Below are 25433 nucleotides of genomic sequence, written 5' to 3' on the forward strand. Positions count from 1 at the left end.
CAGTTTTGGTGCAAAACAATTATCAAAGTTAAAAAAAAATCTGAAGTTGCTTTCTCTTTCATCAGTAATTATTTTGCTCAAATATAAAGTAAAGGAAGAACTGGACCTCACAAACTAAACAGGATCAGACTGGATGAGTGTGATGCTTCCCAGGGCTAGGCAGGGTTGTGAGGCATCTTGCTACCACCTGCCCATAGTGTGAGGAAGCCTTAACTGTGCCTGCCATGGATCAGCTTGCCAACTCCACCAGCCACAGACAATACAAGAACTCCCCTCTATGCCCCACTGTCTCTTTACAAGTTAGCAATAGGCACACTCCACCTTGAGCCCTCAGGGCAAGCATTTCCCTGGAATGTTCAGCCCCTGTTCCGCTCACAGTACTCACAGATTCACTGCTTCCAAAGAAACAGCGCTCCTCAGCTTACCAGTTTCACCTCAGATCACCATTCAACTTAACACACAACACTTAGATATGTTTATAGTGAAATCAAGTATACGTTTATTTAATAAAATAAATTCAAATAGCAGCAAGTATTGGAAACAAATGGTTACATATAAAGTAAAATAAATAAAAGCATTCTAAAAGCCTACACTTGAACTCGGTATTCTCATGTCTTGTAGAGTAGTGCTCACCCAAAGTTCTTGAAGAGCTCTATAATGAGACTTGGCTGTGATCCTCCTTTCATCAGACAAGTACGTGGTCAGCTTGCCTCCCCACTGAAAGACGCTGTACGTTTCCTTGTACCCCCAGATATACCCTAACAACCTTTAGTTAGTCATTAATAGGACACTGCCTGCTGTTTGTTTCATCCTGTGAATTTCTTCTCTTGTAGATTTCGCAATAGTTTCTTCTGCCTGTGGGTCAGCATGGAAATAGGCCTACACTGTGAGACATACAAAAAATGCATGACCAGACAGGGAGATAAGTGTATGTTACCTTCCACCTGAAAGGAATATGCATGAGGCATGTCACCTCCCGGTGACCTGCCTTAACTCCAAGACCTTACTATAATTTTCAGTATAAATACACAACTCCTTAAATATTATCCATACATACACTTTGCAATGATTACAATGACTAGTGGGCTATTGGCTCTCGGTAGAGTCCTCATATACCACAGTTCAGTGAACTATTATGCATATATCTGACCCAGAGCATTCCTGTTAAAACCCTATGTACCCCCTGTGCATTCTCTCACTTGGCACCATCACTACCACCACTCAGAAAGTGGTCATCTGTTGACCCTGGAAAACTGTTTCTGCCAGACTGGTGATGTCTCCCTGCAAGCTAACAGCCCTGAATTTTCTCCCACACGTGAATATTTTGTGCTGAACTCTATCAAGCAGCACTTCCTTCCGGTACATTACACCAGCCTCTGAGAAAATACTTGGGCCTTTGGGAAGCTCATGTTGAATTGAGTGATTCCAGCACTCTGGTGTGATGCTTGATAAACACCAAAAGTAGTCTATTTACAATAGGAGATATGCTACTTTAATAAGAGTGAGATATATGGATTAAAGCCTACCTAGGACATAACAGCTAAATCATAGAACAAGATTCACAGTGTTTGGATTCCTATGTTGCATATCATATGGAACTTCTGAGTGACATGGAAGGTGGCTGATGCTAGATGCATAAAGAAACAAAACTGAACTTGGAGAACTTAGCTCTGCTGAAAGTCTGTCATGACGCATCCAAAGACATCAGCTCTTACTGATGCTCACTGGTAACAGTCCAAGTTGTTGAGCTTTTCACACTGATATACTGAGTGTCCGTCCCTTCACCACACCACTGACTGCGTAGAGTGTGCCTACAGACCAGAAGTGATGATGTAATTACAGATCCACAAAAGCATCAAGGTTACAAAGTAACTACTGAAGCACTAAGAGAAAAACATGATAACCAGGTGTTGATGCTTCACCAAGATACTGACATGCCCAGCAAGGTGCTCACCTTAGGCAATTACAGGTTCCTGCCTGGAAAAGCGCATTTCATGATGCAATTGTTCTTGGAGAAATGCCCCTCTTGGAGGGTCTACGCTCCATATGATGCCTGTGTTCCAAAAAGCATGCCTCCAGAGCACCTGTATCCTGAAGATTCTCACAGAAACCAATATTCCAACGTGCCAAAACCATCACTGAGGAACTGATGATTTCCCGCAAAAGGCTTCTGTGGGTTGGGTCAGGATAACTAGGTCTCGGAACCTCATGATGTGGAGAGGAGACACAATGAGCCAAGATGGACAAACTCTACCACCACTGAGCTGAAGTGCTGCCCAGGTAGGAGATGTGTACCAAAACTCCTGCATATCCAAGTCACTGAAGTTCCAGACTTCCTTCAACACCAATAATTTATCAAGGCAAACAAATCAAAGCAGTCTTTAAACTCTTGGCTCTAACACAGTGTCCATGTACCAAAGTGAGCCAAAACAATATATAACAGAATCATAAAAATGTAGGGCCAGAAGGGACCTCAAGAAATCATCTAGTCCATTTCTACACACTGAGGCAGGATGATCCTCGTGCTATCTAGGCTTGTATCCCTTGATATATTCCCTAACACAAAGTGCTCTGCACACAAACTTTAATGTCCTCTCCCAAGGTCAGATTAATGAGACAACTGCTAACTTGAGCCTTCTGCTACTTTGACGTGGTAGAGAAAGGCCTCATCAACTCTGAAGGCCCAGAATAATAATGTCCAAAAAAAGACCCTAAAAAACTGTAGTGCCCTAGACCTAGATCAAGAAGTTTGCCAGAAAGAAAAATACCACAAGGAAAACATCCAATGCTATGTGCACAAAAGAGGATGATTTTTTAAATTCACATTAGCACACACTGAAAACCTTGTAAGAAGACAAAGAAAATAAGATATTGAGATAAGCTTCTCAACTTTTATCATCCTGAACACACAGATGCACATCAGCAAAAATTACTGGAAAAACTAGAAAGCGCTATTCCTTGTGCAAAGGCCTACGAGGAATTAGCAGGAAAAGATTTGTCTTTTCTTTAAGTTAAAGTTTTATTTTAATTTAGCTGTGTTTTGGAATACTGCTAGATCCTTTTCACCTCAGAGTAATTTGTGGATGGTCAGCACTTCTGAAACATCAGGCTACTATTAGGTGCCTAAATATATTTAATGCACCTAACTTTAAGCACACAGATTTCAAAATTTGGGCCCAAGTTAATAAACCTTTAACCTATTTTATTTAGAAATTCCATATAAAGCATACAAATAAACAATTACAATCCAGTTCATGAAAGGTATGTTGTACATTACCTGGCGGTAAATCAGGATCAGAAGGAGCAGTTTGCTGGATTCGTCGTGGTTTCACTGCTGATTTTGCACTCTCTGTGGTACTGCGGTTTGTTGAACTGGAACCACTGCTTTCATGGTCTTCCTGGAAATCAAACAAATATTAATCTGAATTATTCAAAGAAGAAAAAAATTAACTGAAGAGCAGCTGAATGTAAGTGATTTATGATTGCTAGATTTGATAAATATAATATTTTTGCCAGTATTGTTCCTTGTACACTACAGTTTGTGTTTAACCATAAATTATACAGTAATTTGGGATTAACTAGAAAGCAAAAAACAGATGATTTGAAATGCAAATAAAAAAAGAGTATCAATCCAATATTTAATTGATTGGTTTTGTTTTAGCAAAAGTCACACATTGTAGTGATGACCGTAATTAGCTGCAATTCAGACAAAACATTCCTGAAAAAAATCAAAGAAAAAGCCCTACAGACTATAAAAATAAATGTGAGAAACACTATCCACCTTTATCGGATTAGCCTAAGTGTTTGCTCATGAAACAATCTTGAACAGTTCCAACATGTCAGAGTCATGTCCTTTCTACCACAGTTAATTAAAGCTGCCTCATGAAGCAAGACATTCTCTCAGACCCTTAAAACAGCAAATACTGCCCTAAAATAGATAAACAAACCTGAAGTAACTGCTCATCTTTAAGCTTTTATATGACTGATTTACCTTCAGCACTTTGGCAACAGAAAACATGGCTCACTCATAAAATAACTGAGTTAAAAATGTATGTTAAATGATAAATACTTGCAACATAGAAAATTCACACACAAAACTTAGTTATGAGGGGTTAGGGTTGCAATGGCTCAACTATTGTGTCGTGTTCCCTGTGCCCTTCCAGAATGTGCGTTTATCATCAAAACTCATGTTTAGAAAACCAATACATTACGGTTAATGCCTTATCATAAGAATACTAATATTACAAGAAGAAAAAAAACCTTAATTCTGCTGCCTGTGATCCCTGCCCCGAGGTTCCCTTAGGGAGATCAGGGTACTTTACCCACTCTTAAAGCTTTTTATCTGATGTGAATTTAGCCTACCAGCAGCAAGTATGTCCTGGATCATAATGCTGCCCAGATCACAAGGGTTGCTGGAGTGTATGAACACAAGTCCTGTTAAGAAACTATAATGGGCAATAAAAGTGGCAGTGTTTTACAGAGAGGTGACATTCCTAGTTCCTGTTGGCATTCCTGCTACAACACAGTTAAAATTGCGTGGTTATGTTGTGTGAGAAGTGTCATCTTCAGTCTGTATTTCCGGATTTTCTAACATTTCTTGTTTAATGTTCTTGTAAGAATTACATGAGGGGATCTTAACCCCGTATTTCTTGGCTTTTCAAGGTTTCCTCAGACAACATGAAAAGCATGTCCAACTTATGAAAAGGTCTGTCTCTAAACAAAACTTAAAGAGATGTAAAGACATTCAAGGGAATGCCACAACCTTTCCATTTCATATTTGGAAGAGGGAGAAAAACTATTTATGTCAATTTCCCTGATTGACACAAAATGGAGATAACATTTCAGGAAGAAAGGAAGAGATAATATTTACCAAACACCTTGGTCTGGAAGAAGACTAAATACACGACAAAACAAAATCAACAACAAGCATACTGACCCATCTAAATAAGGAGGACAAGTAAGAATATGCCTTTTACAGAAAAAATGAATCCCAAATGCTAAAAGGGCAGAAGAGAAAGCCTAGTAACAAATAAAACTTAAGATATCACCGTGACGCTCTCCAGCAGTAGTCAGGGCTGAGACACACCTCACCACCACCCACGCCTAGAGTGAAGCAGATTTGCCTAATGCCTGCTCTAGCTCAGCTCCCTGAAACTAACAGTCTCTGGTCACTGATAAGTACTGTCTTCCAGGACTCCACAGAGCTCACCCTCTCTTGTGCAGACTAGAGACAATCGTATCCAGCCCGTCACTGGACACTCCCAGAAATAACCAGGTATGCCTGTCTCTGAAGAGACAGTGTACACACAGCTTGACTGGCAAAACTCGGGATTAGGTCCCTTATAACAACACAGCACCAGAATCTACTTATAGTGAAAACAAATAAATCTTAATCTTTGTAAACAAACTTAAGAGCTAGTGAGCAAAGATAACAAACAACAGGTTACATGTAAAACAAAAGGTATAAAATGCTTCCCTTAGGGTCCAAGCTTAGTTAAATCCTTGTCTAAAGCAGTGGTTCCCAAACTTGTTCCGCCACTTGTGCAGGGAAAGCCCCTGGCGGGCCGGGCCAGTTTGTTTACCTGCCGCGTCCGCCGGTTCGGCTGATCACAGCTCCCATTGGCCTGAAGCAGCGAACTGCGGCCACTGGGAGCCGCAATCGGCCAAACATGTGGACACGACAGGTAAACAAACCAGCCTGGCCCGCCAGGGCTTTACCTGCCCAAGCGGCGGAACAAGTCTGGAAACCACTGGTCGAAAGCAATGTCTCACCTAAAGCAACTTCCCAACGTTACTAGCCCTCATGGCCAGGATGCAACTTTCATGAATGCCAAAAGCACCATCCTCTTTACTTCCCCGGTGAAGGACAAGAGGCCTTGTTCCTTCCTCTTATAGCTCAATAAATCTTTGAAATATTCCTTTTGAAGTGTACTTCTAGATAAGACTCTTCTCCCCTGTGGCTGGTTCTCTGGTGTGCTCCCCAATGCTGGTTTCACATTCCCTCCCCCCCCCATACACACACAAACCCCTTCACCCCTCCCCCAGTCAACCTGTTTTTTCTGTTGGCTCCACATGCAAATGGGCCTTCCATTGTGTTGCCTTATAGTCCTTAATTTACATCAGAGACAGAGATAAGAGTCTGGCAGAAGACCTGTTTGTCCCCTTTGCCTTGTTACAGAATTTAAAACGTAATTTCAGTATATATATATATATATATATATATATATATATATATATATATATATATATATATACACACACACACACATACACACACACTTTCTTATATATTGTCAGTACATATGTCAAGGTTTCTTCCCCACTCTGAACTCTACGGTACAGATATGGGGACATGCATGAAAACCTCCTAAGCTTACTTTTACCAGCTTAGGTTAAAACTTCCCCAAGGTACAAACTATTTTACCCTTTGCCCTTGGACTTCCACTGCCACCACCAAACGTTTATCTGGGTTTATTTACTAGGAAAGCGTTGTTTGGAAACGTCTTTCCCCCCAAAATCCTCCCAACCCTTGCACCCCACTTCCTGGGGAAGGTTTGATAAAAATCCTCACCAATTTGCATAGGTGACCACAGACCCAAACCCTTGGATCTTAAGAACAATGCAAAAGCAATCAGTTTCTGAAAAGAAGAATTTTAAAATAGAAGTAAAAAGTAAAAAAGAATCACCTCTGTACAATCAGGATGGTAAATACCTTACAGGGTAATTAGATTCAAAACATAGAGAATCCCTCTAGGCAAAACCTCAAGTTACAGAAAGACAGGTTTCAGAGTAACAGCTGTGTTAGTCTGTATTCGCAAAAAGAAAAGGAGTACTTGTGGCACCTTAGAGACTAACCAATTTATTTGAGCATGAGCTTTCGTGAGCTACAGCTCACTTCATCGGATGCAAGTGAGCTGTAGCTCACGAAAGCTCATGCTCAAATAAATTGGTTAGTCTCTAAGGTGCTACAAGTACTCCTTTTCAAGTCACAAAAAGACACACAGACAGGAATATCCATTCTACTCAGCGCAGCTTAATTTCTCACCCATTTAAAGAAATCATAATCTAATGCATATCTAGCTAAATTACTTACTAAGTTCTAAGACTCCATTCCTGTTCTGTCCTCGACAAAAGCATCACACAGACAGACACAGACCCTTTGTTTTTCTCCCTCCTCCCAGCTTTTGAAAGTATCTTCTCTCTTCATTGGTCATTTTGGTCAGGTGCCAGCGAGGTTATCCTAGCTTCTTAACCCTTTACAGGTGAAAGGATTTTTCCTCTGGCCAGGAGGGATTTTAAAGGTGTTTACCCTTCCCTTTATATTTATGACAACATACATTTCACAGTGATATTAATGACTAGTGTGTCATCAGCTTTCATTTGATATCTTATAGGCCACTTTTTGGATAAGTGCAACAAAAGCAATGTGTTGGGTACAGTGAGTTTGTCAGGCCTGATAGGAGTTGCTGACCCAGAGTGGCGAACCCTTTGCAAGCTGGCACTAACAGCCCTCTGTATCTCAACAGAGTAGCCAACTGTTTTCTAGCTGGCACCAATGGATCTCTGTGTCGCAAACACAAAAGATATTCTAAATGTAGGAAAATAGGAGAGCATAACAAAATAAATTTTCTCGAATCTTATTAATACGGCATATGATCCTACTACCTTGCACCTTCCTCATGGCCTACAAAAGGATAGAAACTTGATCTATCAGAAGCTTATGAGCAAGGTCCTGATTTCTTCAAAATCTCAAACTTTCTGCTGAAGAATTAGAGGTCACTATAGTGTCTACCCTCCAAGCATCTTATCAGTGAAGAAAAAAGTTTCCCAAATCCTTCTGGAAACTAGGAACGTGCACAATTTGAAGATCTACTTCTATATGCTTTTCAGAGCGAGACTTCACAGATGTTTTGGCAGGTCTGGATGTGGCACTTCTCTTAACAGCTTTGAGAAAATGAGAAAGCATAGAACTCTTGATGGCAGCTGGATCCTGTTTTTTGTACAATGCTCATTGCAGCCATGATGGCCCAACTAGGATGACAAAGACTGCCTTTCTCAATCCTCCAAGGATTTTTATGAATAAGTGACACCAAAGGGGAATGCAAAAACCACACTTGTTTCCAGGAAATACAGAATTTACAATGGCTCCCAGCTGAGTTTCAGATTTCTTTAGAGTTGAGATTGCGCATGCAGAAATTACAAGTGATCTTCTGTTGATCTTAAATTAGGATTAACTGGTCATTTGGGTGATATGGGACCTCTCATCTTTTTATATAATTGATCAGTAATGGCTGATCAATCATATAAACAACTAAGGAATGTTGCTGGTATTGTCTGGGATTATGTTCCAGCGATTCTGGACAAAATTAGAAGATAGGAATCAGTTGGTGATTATGGATAATAGAGCATCTCACCAAGATTTTGTTTTAACACCTGTTGTTCAGCACCTCAACATATTGTAGCGTCTCATCAGTACAATATTGTTCTTTTGTCCCTGGACCTTACAAATGAAATTTCTGATTTGGAAGGATACCTGAGCAATAATGACACTTGGATACACCTGCCCTCTCACATCCTCAACACTGAGAAGACAAAAGTTTTGCTGTTAGGTAGAGATCTTTTATAACAGGAAGCTTGCTCATCTCCTTCACTTGTAGAGGACAATTTATTCATAGATTTCAAGTTAAGAATTTTGGCATTATTTTGACCATGCCCTTTCCTAAGAAAACTGTGTTTCAGATTCTGTACAAAAGTATTTTTCTGATGAATCACTGCATTTTTAGTTATCTTTTGATCTTGCCAAAGCAACAGATGCGTTGGTGACCACACAGCTCAATAAGCATGATCCCCTCTTTGCTTAGCATGTGGTAGAGTCATTGTCACTTACCATTTACACAGAATGTTTTGGAAGGACTCATTACTGATATGAACCATTACGATCATATTATGCTTGCCCTGTGATAGTTATGTTGGTTACCAGTAAAAAAACAGATTGTCTTTAAATTAGCATTACCTCTTTTTAAACCACACATGGTGTTGATACTAGCTACATTCAAATTCTAATTGTTCAGCCTTGTACTAACCAGTGCACACTCACAAACCACCTGTCATACAAGGATCCCATCAGCACATGCAAAGTCTGCTGGCAATTGCACTTTTGCAACATGACTCCTACACAACATAGAATTTGCTTATGCCTAAATCAGTCTCATTTCATTCCTCTCCATTTATAAAAAGTTCTGTAAAGCTTTTTTCATCCTGTAAGGTTTATTTTTTAAGGAAAAAGACCTTTGTTTCTGAATAAGCTTCAATTTCAATCTTTTTTTATTTAAATGGATCCCGTCATTTGTTGTTTGAATAAAAATTTTAAGATTCTGAGATTTTATTATATTTTTGTTATATTGCATTTGTTTTTAATTTTATTACTTACTGAGCAATTAGTCTTTGCTGAGAGGGGAACAGTCTGCAATAGTTTGTTTAGTGTGTTGGATCTAACAGGGTAGTCAAAATAATATCTACATGCTCCAGGACGGTGACAAAAATAATACACAAGCACCACCCTAGGAAACATAACTATACATTACTATTAATAAGGAAATTCTAACGGAACACTCACAACTTTATTCCCACCTATGTGAACACTTGTAACAATATGTATCTAGCTACAGCTTAAAAACAGCTCAATCACAGAATCATAGAATATCAGGGTTGGAAGGGACCTCAGGAGGTCATCAAGTCCAACCCCTGCTCGAAGCAGGGCCATTCCCCAACTAAATCATCCCCGCCACGGCTTTGTCAAGCCTGACCTTAAAAACCTCTAAGGAAGGAGATTCCACCACCTCCCTAGGTAACCCATTCCAGTGCTTCACCACTCTCCTAGTGAAAAAGTTTTTCCTAATATCTAATCTGATATCCAACATGATACAATAGTTTTTGTACCCAACATGATACAGTTAGTTTTTCCTAATATCCAACATAATACAATGTTTGAAAGTACTACTATATTTAGTGCTAGCTAATATGCACTCGTTTCCTTAAACTACACAATTATCCAACAGTTTCTGTATAGCATGTATTATTTTTTAAAAAAAATACACATTTTTTCTTGCACAACAGCTACTGATATTTTATAAAATAAATGTCATACTCTAATTACTAGATGACAACTACTCTGGCCATGACCTTACAGGAACTAGATTCCTATTTAGTTCTACTTACATTCAAAAAAGTTCTGTAGTTATACACTTCTGCTCAATGTTAACTTTAAAAGCATGCTATTAATTTTTCAAACATGTGGCTGTCTAATCTACCCAGAAGTAAAACACGTTCATTAAAGAGAAAACGTTCCAAGTGAACTGCCAAAACTAGCATAATTATGAAAATATTTAACACTGAAACCAACTGAAATCACATACTGTATATAGATTACAGTGATGTCATAATAAACATCACAGCCAAAATGCACTAAAACTACTGCAGTCTAATAAATCTAGCTCACACCACATGACAAACATTTTAAAGTTAAAGAAACACTTTTTAAAAAATATATATTTCTAAAATATCATTAGCTGCAAAGTTTAGTAAACTGCATTTGCATTTTAATAATGGGAATGATTGCAAATATCAGTTATAACAATAGCTATCTAAATTATAAAAAGACAAAAGTGTATTTTAAGTGCTGATCTTTACAGAGAAACAATAATTATTTACTAAAAATATTCTGTGAAATAACTATGCAATAACTTATAATGCTGGCCTTTAACAATAATTTAGGTTTGCTTTCAATACTGGACATAATAAAGAGCATCTTTAGTGTAAATAAAGAAGATATCTATTTTCTTCCTAAACACAAATAAACTGGGCATACTTATATAATTAGAAAGTAAATATATGGAAAATTATTATTTCCTATCTTCTCCTCCATTCAAGGACCAGAGTATGTAATCTACTCAAGTTGTTCTTGTCCTAACTTGGCTGGTGATCTTACAAGTCCCGTGCATATAGTCCTCACGTGCGTAAAGTTACTCACATTCATAAACATTTTCAGAATCTGGCCTCCCCCGTACCACCTACAAGCTCTTCAGAGAAGGGACCTCATTTTAATGTTTTGTAAAGTACCACGTGCACCTCTAATGCTGTGTAAGTAATAAGTAAAATATCCATGAGACATATTTAATAAATTAAGATTAATGTTCTGTCAAAGTTGACTTGAAATATTTGATAAATAAAATGGCTATTGCCATTTTGTCAAATACAAGCCATATTTGACAGCGTCAGAATACGTGCTCTGAATTTTACTATAACCTTTTCCCAATAGTCTATTATATATTTTAATAAAACAGACAACTCTTTTGCTTTAATTTTAGAAGATTTTTTTTTCCATTTTAAAACATGCTTCACAACACAAGCTTTGTTTAATTTGCAAAACTTCCAAGATGTCTAGTGAGAATACTTCATGGGAGAAGAATGTTTTCTCATGGGGATCACATGATTATTTCTGCAAATATTGGCCTATGCTCTCAAGAAACCAAGTAAAAACGTCATTTCTTTAAAAAAGAGGGGGAATCGTGGTAAAAAAATCAATTCCAGTTGTGTATTACACTGCAAAATCATACTGACACAGTCTGTCTAGCTACTTTACAGAAACCTTCTTGCACACTTATATGGGTAGGTTGTTTCAAGTTACTGTTTTGACTCTCTCCCTCCTCCACCCCCCAACAAATTTCTCCCTCATCCTCTTGCTACTCTTCCAGTTATTATTTCTAGAAAAATAAATCTAATTTACTTTCCAGACTACTTGCAGAAACCCAAAATGATGAACCCAGTTCCTATTTATGGAAGGAAGGTTGGTGCTCCACAAAATAGCTTCCAATGATAGGTGTATGTTAAAATTAAACATTCTTACCCATGGGAAGTTCAGCAAAGAATCATTTCAAGATCTGTTGCAAATCTATGTCAAACTGGCTGTGACCTGCAGGATTTCACTGCAGAAAAAAATATAGTGGTGGTATTGTCTCCTACAGAATACTACCATATATGCGTCAAAATGGAGATGCATGTATACAAAAAATACATTAATAGAGCACTTTATTGCCAGCAGATCGATGGACGTGATCGTTCCCCTCTATTCGACACTGGTGAGTCCTCATCTGGAGTACTGTGTCCAGTCCAAGAAGGATGTGGAAAAATTGGAAAAAGTCCAGTGGAGGGCAACAAAAATGATTAGGGGACTGGAACACATGACTTATGAGGAGAGGCTGAGGGAACTGGGATTGTTTAGTCTGTGGAAGAGAAGAATGAGGGGGCATTTGATAGCTGCTTTTAACTACCTGAAAGGGGGTTCCAAAGAGGATGGATCTAAACTGTTCTCAGTGGTAGCAGATGACAGAACAAGGACTAGTAGCCTCAAGTTGCAGTGGGGGAGGTTTAGGTTGGATATTGGAAAAAGCTTTTTCACTAGGAGGGTGGTGAAACACTGGAATGCGTTACCTAGGGAGGTGGTAGAATCTCCTTCCTTAGAAGTTTTTAAGGTCAGGCTTGACAAAGCCGTGGCGGGGATAATTTAGTTGAGGATTGGTCCTGCTTTGAGCAGGGGGTTGGACTAGATGACCTCCTGAGGTCCTTTCCAACCCTGATATTCTATGATTCTATTATTACACCCTTGCAAAATTTTAACTGACCACTCTTCTAAGGTGAATACTTATTTGAATAAAATATCTCTTTTCCCCATATTAAAGGTAAAAGGCATGCAAACAGATTTTGCAAAGCTGCTTTATTGGGAATAGATACTGAAGTCAAACTAAACCTTGAAAAATGCAGACTAAATTTTACTACTGCTCTAATGAAAAGCAATATAAACAAGTAAAAACAGTGGATATAGAAAATTAATTTGCTTTGATCTGTTTGATATAAACTTAACTGCTGTAAAACTTGAGCTCTGGGGAACTTTAACAGCAGTCTGACTATTGGAAGTTAACAAATAATAGAATGAAATATGAAAAAGCTAACAGATAATAGAATGAAATATGATTGTTATGTAAACAATATGGTTAAAAAGATGGCAATATTTATGACATAATATTGCCAAAATTAGGATCATGTAGCCTGAAATTAAAAGAGCTAATGTTACTCAAAACTAACAAACATAGCATCTTTCAAAATTCTAATGAATATAGCATCTTTTATCTTGAAGGGTTCCAAAATGATTTAGAGATTGTATGCCAACACTGAAATTCTGTCCTAAGAGTGGTTGTATGTGGCATCAGTTTTGCCTACAACAGTAATAATGGTTTGTTTGAAGGGGAAAAAGAGAACATCTTTAACTGACAGTGCAGGGGGAACTTTAAGGAAATGGAAAATAATTATCCAGGCTGGAATTTGGCCACTAGGAAATTACTATTGTGAGGTCATGAATTAGATATTTATCCCAATGCCAGAGTTAGATTGTTTATGACAGCATATTTTCTTGCACTATTATTACCCAGTCTAGTTTTAAATCTCTTCCAGTAGATGTTTTGGGTACCCATACTGATTTTAGAGCTATCGAGTTGCCTTTAATAAAAAGAGATGTTGCTGACTCACCTGCAGACCAAGACAGAAGTAACATAGTAACTCGTGAATGGCTGCTTTTCTCTCCATGAGATCCCAGGGGAGCTTGTTGTGAGTGACTGTATTTTGGTCCCAAAAGCGCTCTCAAGTGAGGTTTCACAAAGGTCCATTTTATAACCTCTTTTATTCAAAATATATATCAGACTATTAGAAGGGATAGTAAGGAGTCCCATTCTGAGGTACTTTTAGTACAATGATTATATCCATGTCTTTCTCATCAGAGCCAATTGGTGTGGTATCTTAATGATTGTCTAGTTAAGACTGGGGGCATGGATGAGGATAAAGAGGCAAAGGCTCAGCCTGAATGAAATTAGGAACATAGGCTGAGGTAAACAACCAAAGGGTTTAGAAAAGACTGTATCAGGTCATCTGATTGAGGGTGTTTGGCAACAATGACCAGAAAGACTTTTTACCATCTGCATCAGGTCAGGAGGTTGAATCCATTATTCTTGACTCCAGAATTTACTGTCATGATCCATGTTTTTATTACCTCTATATTAATTTACAGCAATGTGCTCTAAATGGTGCTATAATTTAAATCTGTTTGAAAGATTAGGACAATGTCATATGCAGCCACAGCAGCCCACTTTGAAAGTAACGTAGCTTGCAGGGAACACATGGCACTGGTGCTCTGGGAAATGCCCTGGCTGCCCATCAGTTTCTGGGGAGAACGACTGCTATGTTCAGTGCTGTTACTGTTCTGATTAGCACAGATATCTGAGTGCAACATCTCTTTGTTTACAAGAGAGGGAGCTGCTAGCTTCTCAAAAACTGTGGTGACAATGTCCACAGAAGCACAGATAGATAAGATGGGCTGTACTCCATTAGAGCCCCTTGATTTTCAATTCATCCTCACTTTGATCAGCAATATCCAAAATTTGTCAAAGTCCACTTATTTGTCTTGGCTCTTTGATAGGGTTGACTTGCCTGAATGTCATTTTTTCTTTTTGGGGAGGGTGATTTATATTGTAAACCTGTTGACTCTTTTGGATTTGATTATATGGGAGCTAGGTCGTCTACTGGAGTAGTGATATTTGTTATATTTGCTGTGTTTTTTTTTTTTTAAAAATATATCAAGCCACCTAGAACATGCGATAAGTGCCTTTTAATTGTAAAAATCAAAATAAAAATATAAAAATAATGCATGTCTTCAAATATGGGGTTTCCGCAACTTCCATTAGGAGACTATTCCAAAGAAATAACTCCTCCTAATGATTCGGGAAGTTTTTTCTGATGGTTAGCCTTAAAAAACAACAACACTTTTTAAAAATTCATAATATTTATTATTTGTATTACACTAGCACCTAAAAGCCCCAGTCAATGAACTCACTGTAGTAAGCACTCAAAAGAAAACAATGAAACACTGACTACCTGTCCCACAGAGCTCACAACCTAGAAAGTTTTCTAGCTACCTTTTCGCTCTCTTGACTGGTGTTCACAGAACCCCCCAATGTAATGAAATTCACAGATACTAACATATTGTTAGAAGATTACCCTCTTCCCAACCATTAACATTTTAAAGAAGATCAGCATCAGGGTCTTCTCCACTCTTAAAATTAATGCAGATTAAGGAACTGTGCGAATTCAAAGCGCAAGAGCTCCATATGAAGAAGACAAGACCTAACACTGAACCTTGCCACACCTTGCTAGACACTCTCTCCCGTGACCCCACAGTCTTTTCCTTTGTGTTCCTTCATCCTCTCTGCAGTCCGAGACCGTTTTAATTTATTTTATAAGTAGGATTTTGTAAAGACACTGCATCAAGTGTTATTAATATCCCTATTCCTGGAAAAGTCTCATGACCCACCTTCAGTAACTATGAATACTCAAAGAACTTCTTTTAAATTAAATGAATAAGAGAATCTCTAGCAGCACAGTGCCTACACTATTTAGCAAGGGCATTGTCTTGAACACCACAGAAAGAAAGGTGAAACACCAGGAATGTGGTTTAACCAGGCTGAAGCTTTATTAAACAACACATACGGGAACTATACAGCAATAACTTGTCCAGTGCAAATCATCCTTTGTATTGTAATCTATTTCACCTGATGGAGGACTGTCATCAGCCTCTAACTCAGTTAGCCTAGTCCCAGTACTGCTGTTGAGACCTTACCACCTTCCCTCATCTAAGGGTTAAGGGGAGAGGGGAAAGCAGGGCTACTTGCTCACCATACCAGACATTAGGACCTCATCCCCATTCTTCTTTAGGAGATGCCCTCTCCTAATCCATTTCCAGTTCCAGTTTATCAGGGACCAACCCACTACTGAAGGATTACCAGCAACTGACATCTACCAAGTTGCAACAAAGTGAATTTTACATACCCACTGGGTGCTGGGCAGCTAAGAGTAAGGTGAAATAACCCACCTTTCCCAGGCCAGTCTGGCAGTGAAAAGAATTTCCTCCCTAGCCCCAAAGGCAGCTAGCATGATGCAAACAGCAAGGGCCCAAAAGACCTGGTCCTACTCTAATCAGAAGAGGGAAGCTTTTCTTCCTGTGCAGAATGGCCCCCTGGACTGGAAGAAGGATTCATAATCCTCTCATTAAATGCATGAAAGCCAACAAGCTTTGCTGATCCCTTGCGTCCCACCAATCGGCCAAGAGCACTCCTCCTCAAGACCACAAGATAACTGAATGCTCACAGTGCGAATTCAAAGTGCAAAAGCTCCGTATGAAGACAAGACCTAACACTGAACCTTGAATATTCTATAACGGGGCCAACTGTTTTCTTTCCCCTGCTGGTTCAGACAAAGACTGTGTCCTCCTAATTTCTAAGGCCACAAGGGGTCACTGGTTCAGTACTGATAGAGGGAGAATTTCATCCACTGCATCACCAACACCAATTTTTGTAGCACTTAAGATATTTCTTGAGGGCCTCGCATGCCAGATCTGATCCTCGCTTACCTTATGAGATGTAACAAGATCACAATCAAAAAGCGCCAACTGCAATGTAATCAGCACATTTACAGTATGAAAAAATGGAGATTTGACAGTTTTTAGTAAAAGTGAGCTGTGCATAATGGATAGTGATGCTACTGCTGCCATAATAATTATACATATTTGACTAGGAGCATGATATTTTAAATAGATGTTTCATCTTTCATATGAATGTAAAACACACTAAATTATAAATAACTTTAGACTTTTCACTTATTGTTTATAGCACAAAGAGGAAGTGTGAATGGCCCATGAAAAATTGTAATACTTTTTAACCATCTTGATATGGGCATTTTTAACATGCTTATACATATTTCAGTCAACCTATTGCATTTTTTGGAGTTAGAAAATTTGTTTTGCTTGAATACAGAATATACAGATTTAATATGTTGCTAAAATAAAATGAATTATTCATTAACAATTCCAGGGTCCATGAAAAACATAATATTGTATATTTTGAATTACATCCTATGTAATTAAATATTTTAAGATTATTTTAACACACACACACACACACACACCTTTTTATATATGTCACATTCTGAAAATTCTTTTAGCCTAAAATTTTCCATTTTTGATCTGTGTTGAAAGATATTTTGTTTGTTTAGGGGCAACTTTTGAAGAATCTATTCCGAATTTGTTGAGTTAAGGGTGGGGGGGAGGCTTTTAGTGTTCATTTTACACTATATACTCCAAAAAGTTTGAAAAAACTGACTAATAATGAAGGGCCAAATCCTGCAGTTCTTACTCAGGCAAAACTCCCATTGAGTTTCAGTGAATAAAGGACTTGGCCCACAGGTTCCCAAACTGTGCAGTTGGACATCTGCTGCAGCTAGCCTCTCCATCTGCCCCAGATTTTCTTCTATGGCACAACCAAGTGAGTCATGTCTCTCCAGCTCTCCCTAGTTCTACCAGTGAACTTTCAAGCTCATTTGTGCCCTGAGCACTTAAGTCTGTTCCTAGTCCACATGGCACTTAAACAACATAGAAATGTGTAAAATAAAACTATTTTAGCTCAAACCTTTCCCTTTCTTGGAACATAGGTTCCCCAAACTTTTCCCAATCATGACTTTCTTTTTGATTCTCCAAACAAAAGTGATCCCATTATGAGAATGAATAAATGAATGGATATTTACAAATAATTCATAACACTGGGCCAAATTCAACAAAGCTGATATAGGGAGGCAAAAACTGCACCTCCTTGAGCCAGCTAAGCCCACTGCAAGAAGAAGAGATTCACCCTTCTTCAGGACAGACTAACTTCTTTGGGATTTATTGCCCCCCATAATGCTGTTAATCATTATTTTACAGTCTTCCTAATAATCCCCTATCTAGATACTTACATGGCCCCCGTCACCAGAATATTTGGATGGATCACACACAACAATGAACATACCCTCCCAACAATCTTGTGAGGTAAGGAATTATTGTTATCTTCATTTTACAGAAAGGGAGGCAGGGCACAAAGAGATTAAATGACCTACCCAGAATCACACAAAGTCTCTGAGAAAACTGGGAATTAAATCCAGATCTCCCAAGTCCCAGCCCAGAGTCTTAAACCACAAGAAATTCCATCTCAAAAAAATTTCCCCATTTGTAACAAAACGCGCGCACACACAAAAATGTGGTGGGATCATGGTTATCAATCTAGCAGAGTTTTCTCTTTATGGGTCACTGTTTAAGACTAGTGCAGTCTAGTGAAGTAGAACCTTCATTGTGCTTACATTGCCAAGTTCCCTATTTAATTCGAATGTTAGCTTGACAGCAGTTCTCACTCTCACTCTTCACAATTCCACTATAAAATTATGGCACTTGTTTCTCTTCCAGATGACAAGAATCAAATGTGCTTGCGGCGGTCTTCCATAGTACCTACATCAGGGGGAATCCTCTCCCGGTTGGAACTGGGTTTTTCAGAACTCTTTACACCACTCATGATTCTTTATTATGCATAAAGGGACTGGAGTCTGATCCTATGGGTGTGAACATATTTGAGTATCTCCACAATTTTTTCTGCATTCTGCAAGTTCAAAGGTGTTTCCAAACCCCACCCCACCACATTCCCCCCCCCACCGACCCCCTATACACACACAAATTAAGACCTCATCATGCATAATGATCTCTTGGGGCAGATTAGAACTACTTAAATACAATCAAGTTAAAAAAAAACTGTCCTACCTTTCTTTTTTAAAAAGGCAAGGAAACTAAATACATTTCTCAAGAAACACATGAACACTGTGTATGTGGAACAAGTTCAAGTTAGTTACTATAAGAATATTCATTTTTACTCTACAAATTTATATTTCTTTAATGTACTTTTTTTGCATTTTACCCACACATGCACATGCTACTACACTCAAAACAAGCTCTCTTTTTAGGATGGCTATACCACAAATTAAACATGTTAGCTGAATGTAACAGTGTGCCAAGTTTTAAAATATTTATTTTGCCTGGCAAGAGGATCATTTACCTAAGCCATGACTTTAGTTAACTTTGTGCATCTTGAGTTGGTCAGAGTCTTACCAGCATAGAAGTCAAGTTAGTGCTGAGTTCCAGTTATCCCTAGCTACTCAGACAACCTCTTCAAGCATGATTTACTGAAACAGCCTTCCATAAAAGATTCAGGAAAGAAAAAAAATGGATCAAATATGTGTGCTTGTTTTATTTCAATTTGCTTTTTTAAACTTTTACTCAAATAATATCAATACACTAAACTTACTGTATTCTGTAATTAGAACTATATTAAGTTTCCTTTATTTTTCACTCTTTTTTCTTAGTTGTATTTTAAATTACTGTTATATACCAATAAGGACCAAAAATTAATTTTCACCCAAAGTAATCGGTGAACTAAAAGAGTCCAAGTGCTCAGATAACAGACTAATAAAACCAGTGGATTACATTGAAAAGGTACCTGGGTCACTCTACAAGCTTTCTGGTTAATAAATGTCAAGAGTACACACAGGCACAAGACATTTAAATTAAGCCTGTTATTTCTACTTATAATCAATCATTTCTTTTATATAAGTGTCAATCTTTGTGATGTGTACACTATTTCATAGAATTTAATACTATGTATAATGCATCACTTTTCAAATTCCAAGAAAGGCTTTCAAACTATTAACTAAATGCTAAGCTAACAACTATTTATCTTCCAAAACAGGCCTGTTAGATATGCATCACCTAAACCGCCAAAAATTCTATACATTAAAGAGTACAATGTCAACTGCACATTATAACTCTCAGAAAGCTTTACAAAAGATCTCTGTAATTATATCATCATAACATGTAAATTCTTATCACATTAGTCAATTTAAAAAGCAATGTGTTTCATCTCAAATAGCTGATACTTTTTAATAGCACACACAGTGTTTATTATCCTTTCAAGTGACCACATCCATGACAAATATTTTTTCTTGCATGAAGACTCACATGAGCAATTCTTCAAATTGAACTTATTTTCTTTGTTACCGACTGATCAGAATATTTCTAGCTAAAAATAAGGACTGCAAACTCCCATTTTATTAGTCTTTGGCACTAGTTCTTCCTGGAAGAAAAGTTAATTTTTCTGTCATCCCTGGTCTAATTTCTAATGAAAGAAATAGTAAAGATTTAATAAGAGGAAGGAAAGTAAGTGTCAGCAAGAAATGGAACTGAGTGGATTCTAGATACCCATGGGAAACAAAATATATAAATATTTCTGAAAGGGGGAAAAGATTGTTACTGTGTGGTGTTCAACTGTGTACTCTGAACATATGCAAACGTAAAGGTTAAAACGGCCAACAGGGTGGAGAAAACAAGATTTAAAAGTAACTTGGGAAAAAAATAGGAGTGTGGGAAAATGAAAAATTTGGAAACATCTTCTAATCTTATATAATGCCAAACAGAATAGCTCAGGGAATATTTAGTGTGTAAGGAGAAAAGAATGCATCTCATTTTAAATTAAAGCACAGAATAACCTTTGGAACAGTACTATTGAATAATACAAAAGAAGTGGTTTATGTAGTTTATAGCAGATTTAGAGTCAAACTGACAAAAAACTATAGGATTATTCTATTAAGTCTATAATTCAGTGTTTTAACTGATGTTCATATTATATTAATAAAGTTTGCCTTTGTAGCTTAGGCATGATCTACACTTAAAAGTTAGGTTAACAGAGCTACAGTGAAAAGAACAGGAGTACTTGTGGCACATAGCTACAGTGCTCAGCCTCACATCCTTGAGCACCATAATTAAGCCTACCTCTGGCTAAAAGACATGGATTATCAGTGCAACAGAAAAAGCACTTCCATCACTGTAGGAAGCGTCTGCGCTATGATGTAGCTGTGTCGCTATAGTGACCGTAATGTAGACATGGTTGTTAATTTGCCCAACTCTAATCAAATGAAAAACAAACAAGTATGTAAGTCACCAAGTCATCCAGGTTTCTCTAACAGTATTTCAGTCCAAGGAAAATATTTTTAGTTAGCTTTCTGTGTAAATTTAGGAAACTACATGTAGTCACTGTAAATTAACCTCAAAAGCACTGCACTTTTTAAAAAAATGAATGAAATTTAAATAAATTACATATTTAACAGACCGCTTTTTCCAAATAGATGAACAGATGTTGTTTGTTTTCGGGTTTTTTAAAACCAAGAAACAAACAAACAAAATCATCATCATCATCTAGCTCTTACGAAGACCCACAGATCTCAAACACTTCACAGAGGAGGTCAGTATCACTATCCCCATTTTACAGAAATGAAGGCACAGAGAGTGGAAGTGACTCGCCCAATGTCACCCAGCAGACCACTTGCAGAGCCAGAAAGAGAGCCCAGGCCTTCTGAATCCAGTGCTGTATATTCTACACTGTGCTGCACAGTATAGGTATATAATACACAGAGGCTTCTAGCCATACGCTAGAAGAAACCTTGAGAGGTCATCTAGTCCACCCCACCCCCATCCAAACCCTCCCTGGGTCCTGAGGCAGGATTAAGTATATCTACTAGACCATCCTTGACAGGTGTTTGTCTAATCTGTTCCTAATCTCCAATGACAGGGATTCCATAACCTTCCTAGGTAACCTGTTTTAGTACTTAACAATCGTCAGTTAGAAAACTTTTCCTAATATTTAACCTAAACCTCCCTTGCTTCCAAAACTAAGCTGATTACTATTTATTTACCCTTGTTGGACATGGAGAACAATTGATCACGATCCTCTTTATAACAGCCCTTAACATATTTGAAGACTGTTACCACGTCCCCCTTCAGTCTTCTCTTCTCTAGACTAAACATACTCAATTCTTTCAACCTTTCCTCATAGGTCAGGTTTTCTAAGCCTTTTATCATTTATGTTGCTCTCCTCTGAACTCTTTTCAATTGGTTCACATCTTTGTGTGGTGCCCAAAACTGGACATAGTGTTCCATCATAGACTTTACTAGTGTCAACTAGACTGGAACAGTTACATCCCATGTCTTAAATGACACTCATGTTGATACACATCAGAATGACACTTGCCTTTTTCGCAAGAGCGTCACATTGTTGACTCACATTCAATCTGTTATCCACTATAACCCCTAGACTCTTTTCTGTAGTACTGCTGCCTAATCACTTATTTCTATTTTTTATTTTTCTTTCCTAACTGAACTGGTCTTTATTGAATTTACTGATTTCAGACCAGTTCTCCAATTTATCAAGGTAATTCTGAATTCTTAATCCTGTCCTCCAAAGTGCTTGCAACACCTCCCAACTTGGTGCTGTCCTCAAGGTTTATAAGCATACTCTCCCCACTCCATCATCCCAGTTGTTAATGCAAATATTGAATAGTACTGGACCCCACTTGATATGTCCTCCCAGTTTGACAGCAAGCCATCGATAACTACAAAGTACAGTTTTTCAACCAGTTGTGCACCCACCTTACAGTAATTTGATCTTTCATATTTCCCCAGTTTGCTTATGAGATTATCATGTGGAACAGTGTCAAAACCTCACTAAAATCAAGATATATCACATCTGTTGTTCCCCCCCCCCCATCCACTAGGCCAGTTATCCTGTCAAAGAAGGAAATTAGATTAGTTTGGCATGATTTGTTTTTGACAAATCCTTCTTGGCTATTACTTATCACCTTATTATTCTCCAGTTTGGAACAAAGTAATTGTTTAATTTGTTCCAGAATCTTTCCAGGTGTTGAAGTAAGGCTACCTGGTCTATAATTCCCTGGGTCCTCTTTTTTCTTATTTTTGAAGATAAATACTATAATTGCCTTCACCTTTCCTCCACAAGCTCTCAAAGATATAATGCAATAATATTTTTTCATTTTCAGACTAAAATCATTTTTAGAATTAAAATTAAGGGCATCTTACTTACAATTTTAATTTATGAATTTCTACCATGCCTATGGCTGTAACAATTAGACAAAACTAGACAATTCAATGTAAAAGCTAATTAGTTTATAGGTTAATATTTTTCCAGCTCCTTAAAACACACATTCCAATCCTGAATGACTTCACATGCTCAATTCCATTTTCCTTGAACAAACACTGCAGAATATGCATACCCTGATTTTTAAACAATATTTACATAAAACTCTGAGAGGAGGAGCTCTGGTTGCAGTAAGCAGCTCAGGCAGTTTCTTCTTTTGAGGCTGGCAGCAGTGGCTGCTCAAAGGTCATCTGAAGGACTGGTATTTAAAATTGGCTAATAGCCAGCAATGAAAATTTAAACGATCGTCCTTCTAACTGATCAACAGAATAAAAACATCAGCAAACAGCACAGGTAAGATACTGGGAATTTTATATATAAACAAAGTTTCTTCAGATTTAACCCTAAAAATAAGCCATTAGACTTTTGGATGCTCAAATAGGTACATAAATATATGCAGATTCCCATTTAGGTCTGGGTACCTATATGTGCATTAAACCCAGGATTTAAATATTATTATGGGGCACACAAATATATGTATTATGATGCATGTACAGAAAGCTACCATAGAACATAACCATGGCAGTGTTACATACTACAATAATTGCTTTCATATAATCCATACATTGATATTTAAATATTGGTATTTTCTTTTCCTATATTTCTTTTGTTATGATTTTCTGAAATTTTTAGAAGTCTGCTTTTCAGACACCAGATGTAGCAAACAAATTAAAGTTTAGAAGGCAAAAAGCATAAGTTACCTTTATTCTAAAATTAAGTATGATTTACTCATTTATCATTAGCAACAACATTAAATATTACAGCTTTTTATAACTTTATAATTTCCCCAATACCTGTTGCTTTTACTATCAACTTCATTCCCACCATATAGTCGTTATGCACACACAAATATGCACATATCCCACAAACTATGTTACCCTACTACATACTGTATGTGCTCTTTTTTTTTTTTTTTAATCTATTATATTTTTGACAGGTTTTAGAATGAACAGAGAGTTTTCTGTATTCAACTGTACTTAAAAATTGAGATTAAATTTTGTCATAACATGTAATGGTTAAAAAATAAAATGCAGATGCCCCTTTAAATGTTTTAATAGCACTACATGGAATTAATTTAAACTATGCAGTTACTCTCTTGCAGTACAAAATTATTCATTTTTATGGAATCAAGTTTGCAGTCCAAAACATGATCCAGAAAACACTCAAATGAGAGCAATGAATTTTATACTCTGCTTATATTTTCATGATATCCCCAAAAGAAAGGCAAACACTCACCTCTCTCAATCAAGTTGGGTTGTATCAGCTAAACTAGTCAGTTTTTCAATCACAAGTGCCTAAACTTGCTATAGTTTGACCTTAACATTTTAAACCATACAGATGACGTAGATTAGTCCATAAAAATATTTTAAAATTAACATTTCATAATTAAGAACTTAAAAGGCAATGCTAAATAGGTTATCCCCTATGTACATGCATTAAAAGACAGTCTTTAATTGCATGACCACATACTATCTTCCTAGTAATACAACCCAATTAAGAGAATTTATTTAACAATGCCCACCAGTGTGGTATCTAAATGTAACACATTGCTCCATGGTGGGATGTCATCAGCTCTAAGAGATTGAACTCAAGAAGTCTAGATCTTTATTTAAAAAAAAGAAACCTCACTGTCTGAGCTAAAAGACTCAGTGGTTAGCGCAAAAGCAGTAGCCGACTCATCGGTCTCTTTGTGGTCCAGCTACTAGAAGGGGCTGAAGAACCACACATGTAAGCACAGATTCTTCTACAAGGGCCTCTGTGAATTCCCATTAATGGGATTCAGCACTGCTAGTGGTGAGCTGCGGACTTGTATAGAAAAGCTACCATTACTGCCCGCACGGCTAATTAACCTGTTTTCTTTGAATAAACAGTTATGGTCTGTTTATTGGTAGTGATAGTTAGGTTAGTTGGGATTGTGGGCCTTGGACCCCCAGAGACTACGTCAGATTCCTAAAACAGTAAGGGGCTCAAAAAAAAAAAAAATGTACAGTCTTCCCTGAGACAGAAAAACATGTCCGGTGCCTTGTGTGCCTGGGAGAATCACACACAGTATCTCAGTGCACATACTTTTATGCTTCAGACAAGGAAGGAGAGGCAGCTCAGGCTGCAAGTGCCTTTGGCTTTAGTAAGTCTCCAACTTGACCAGTCCAGTACTCAAGCAGGAGGTAGGGGGTCTGCTTCTGTGCTGAAATCTTGGGTACAGAGACCTGAGAGGCACCTAGCCACTCCTGCCGTGGCACCTCCCTCGATGCTGGGCTGGAGGTCCAGCTCTCCAAGGCTAGCGCTTACAGCAGCTCAGCTTCCCACCCAGACCGTCTACCACTTCAAGTTCCATCTAGACAATCCATACTGTCAACCCGGTCTGACCTGGCACCAAAGACTCCTTTGGGAATTTAGGATTAACACCAGTTGATGCCATTACCAAAAGGCAGGCTT

At 37.8% G+C, this 25433-nt stretch overlaps 1 protein-coding gene across 22 annotated transcripts in view; it reads right to left on the reverse strand.

Annotated features, from left to right (window-relative positions):
- VPS13B (vacuolar protein sorting 13 homolog B) overlaps positions 1-25433 on the reverse strand; it is a 914031-nt gene that overhangs the window by 819157 nt on the left and 69441 nt on the right. For all 22 annotated transcript variants that reach the window (XM_037892217.2, XM_037892214.2, XM_027818377.3 and 19 more), the window contains exon 4: positions 3278-3398. In XM_037892217.2, the coding sequence (XP_037748145.1) occupies positions 3278-3398 (121 nt within the window). The remainder of the gene's footprint in view (positions 1-3277; positions 3399-25433) is intronic.

Source organism: Chelonia mydas, chromosome 2, assembly GCF_015237465.2.
Source record: "Chelonia mydas isolate rCheMyd1 chromosome 2, rCheMyd1.pri.v2, whole genome shotgun sequence".
NCBI classification, from domain to species: Eukaryota; Metazoa; Chordata; order Testudines; family Cheloniidae; genus Chelonia; species Chelonia mydas.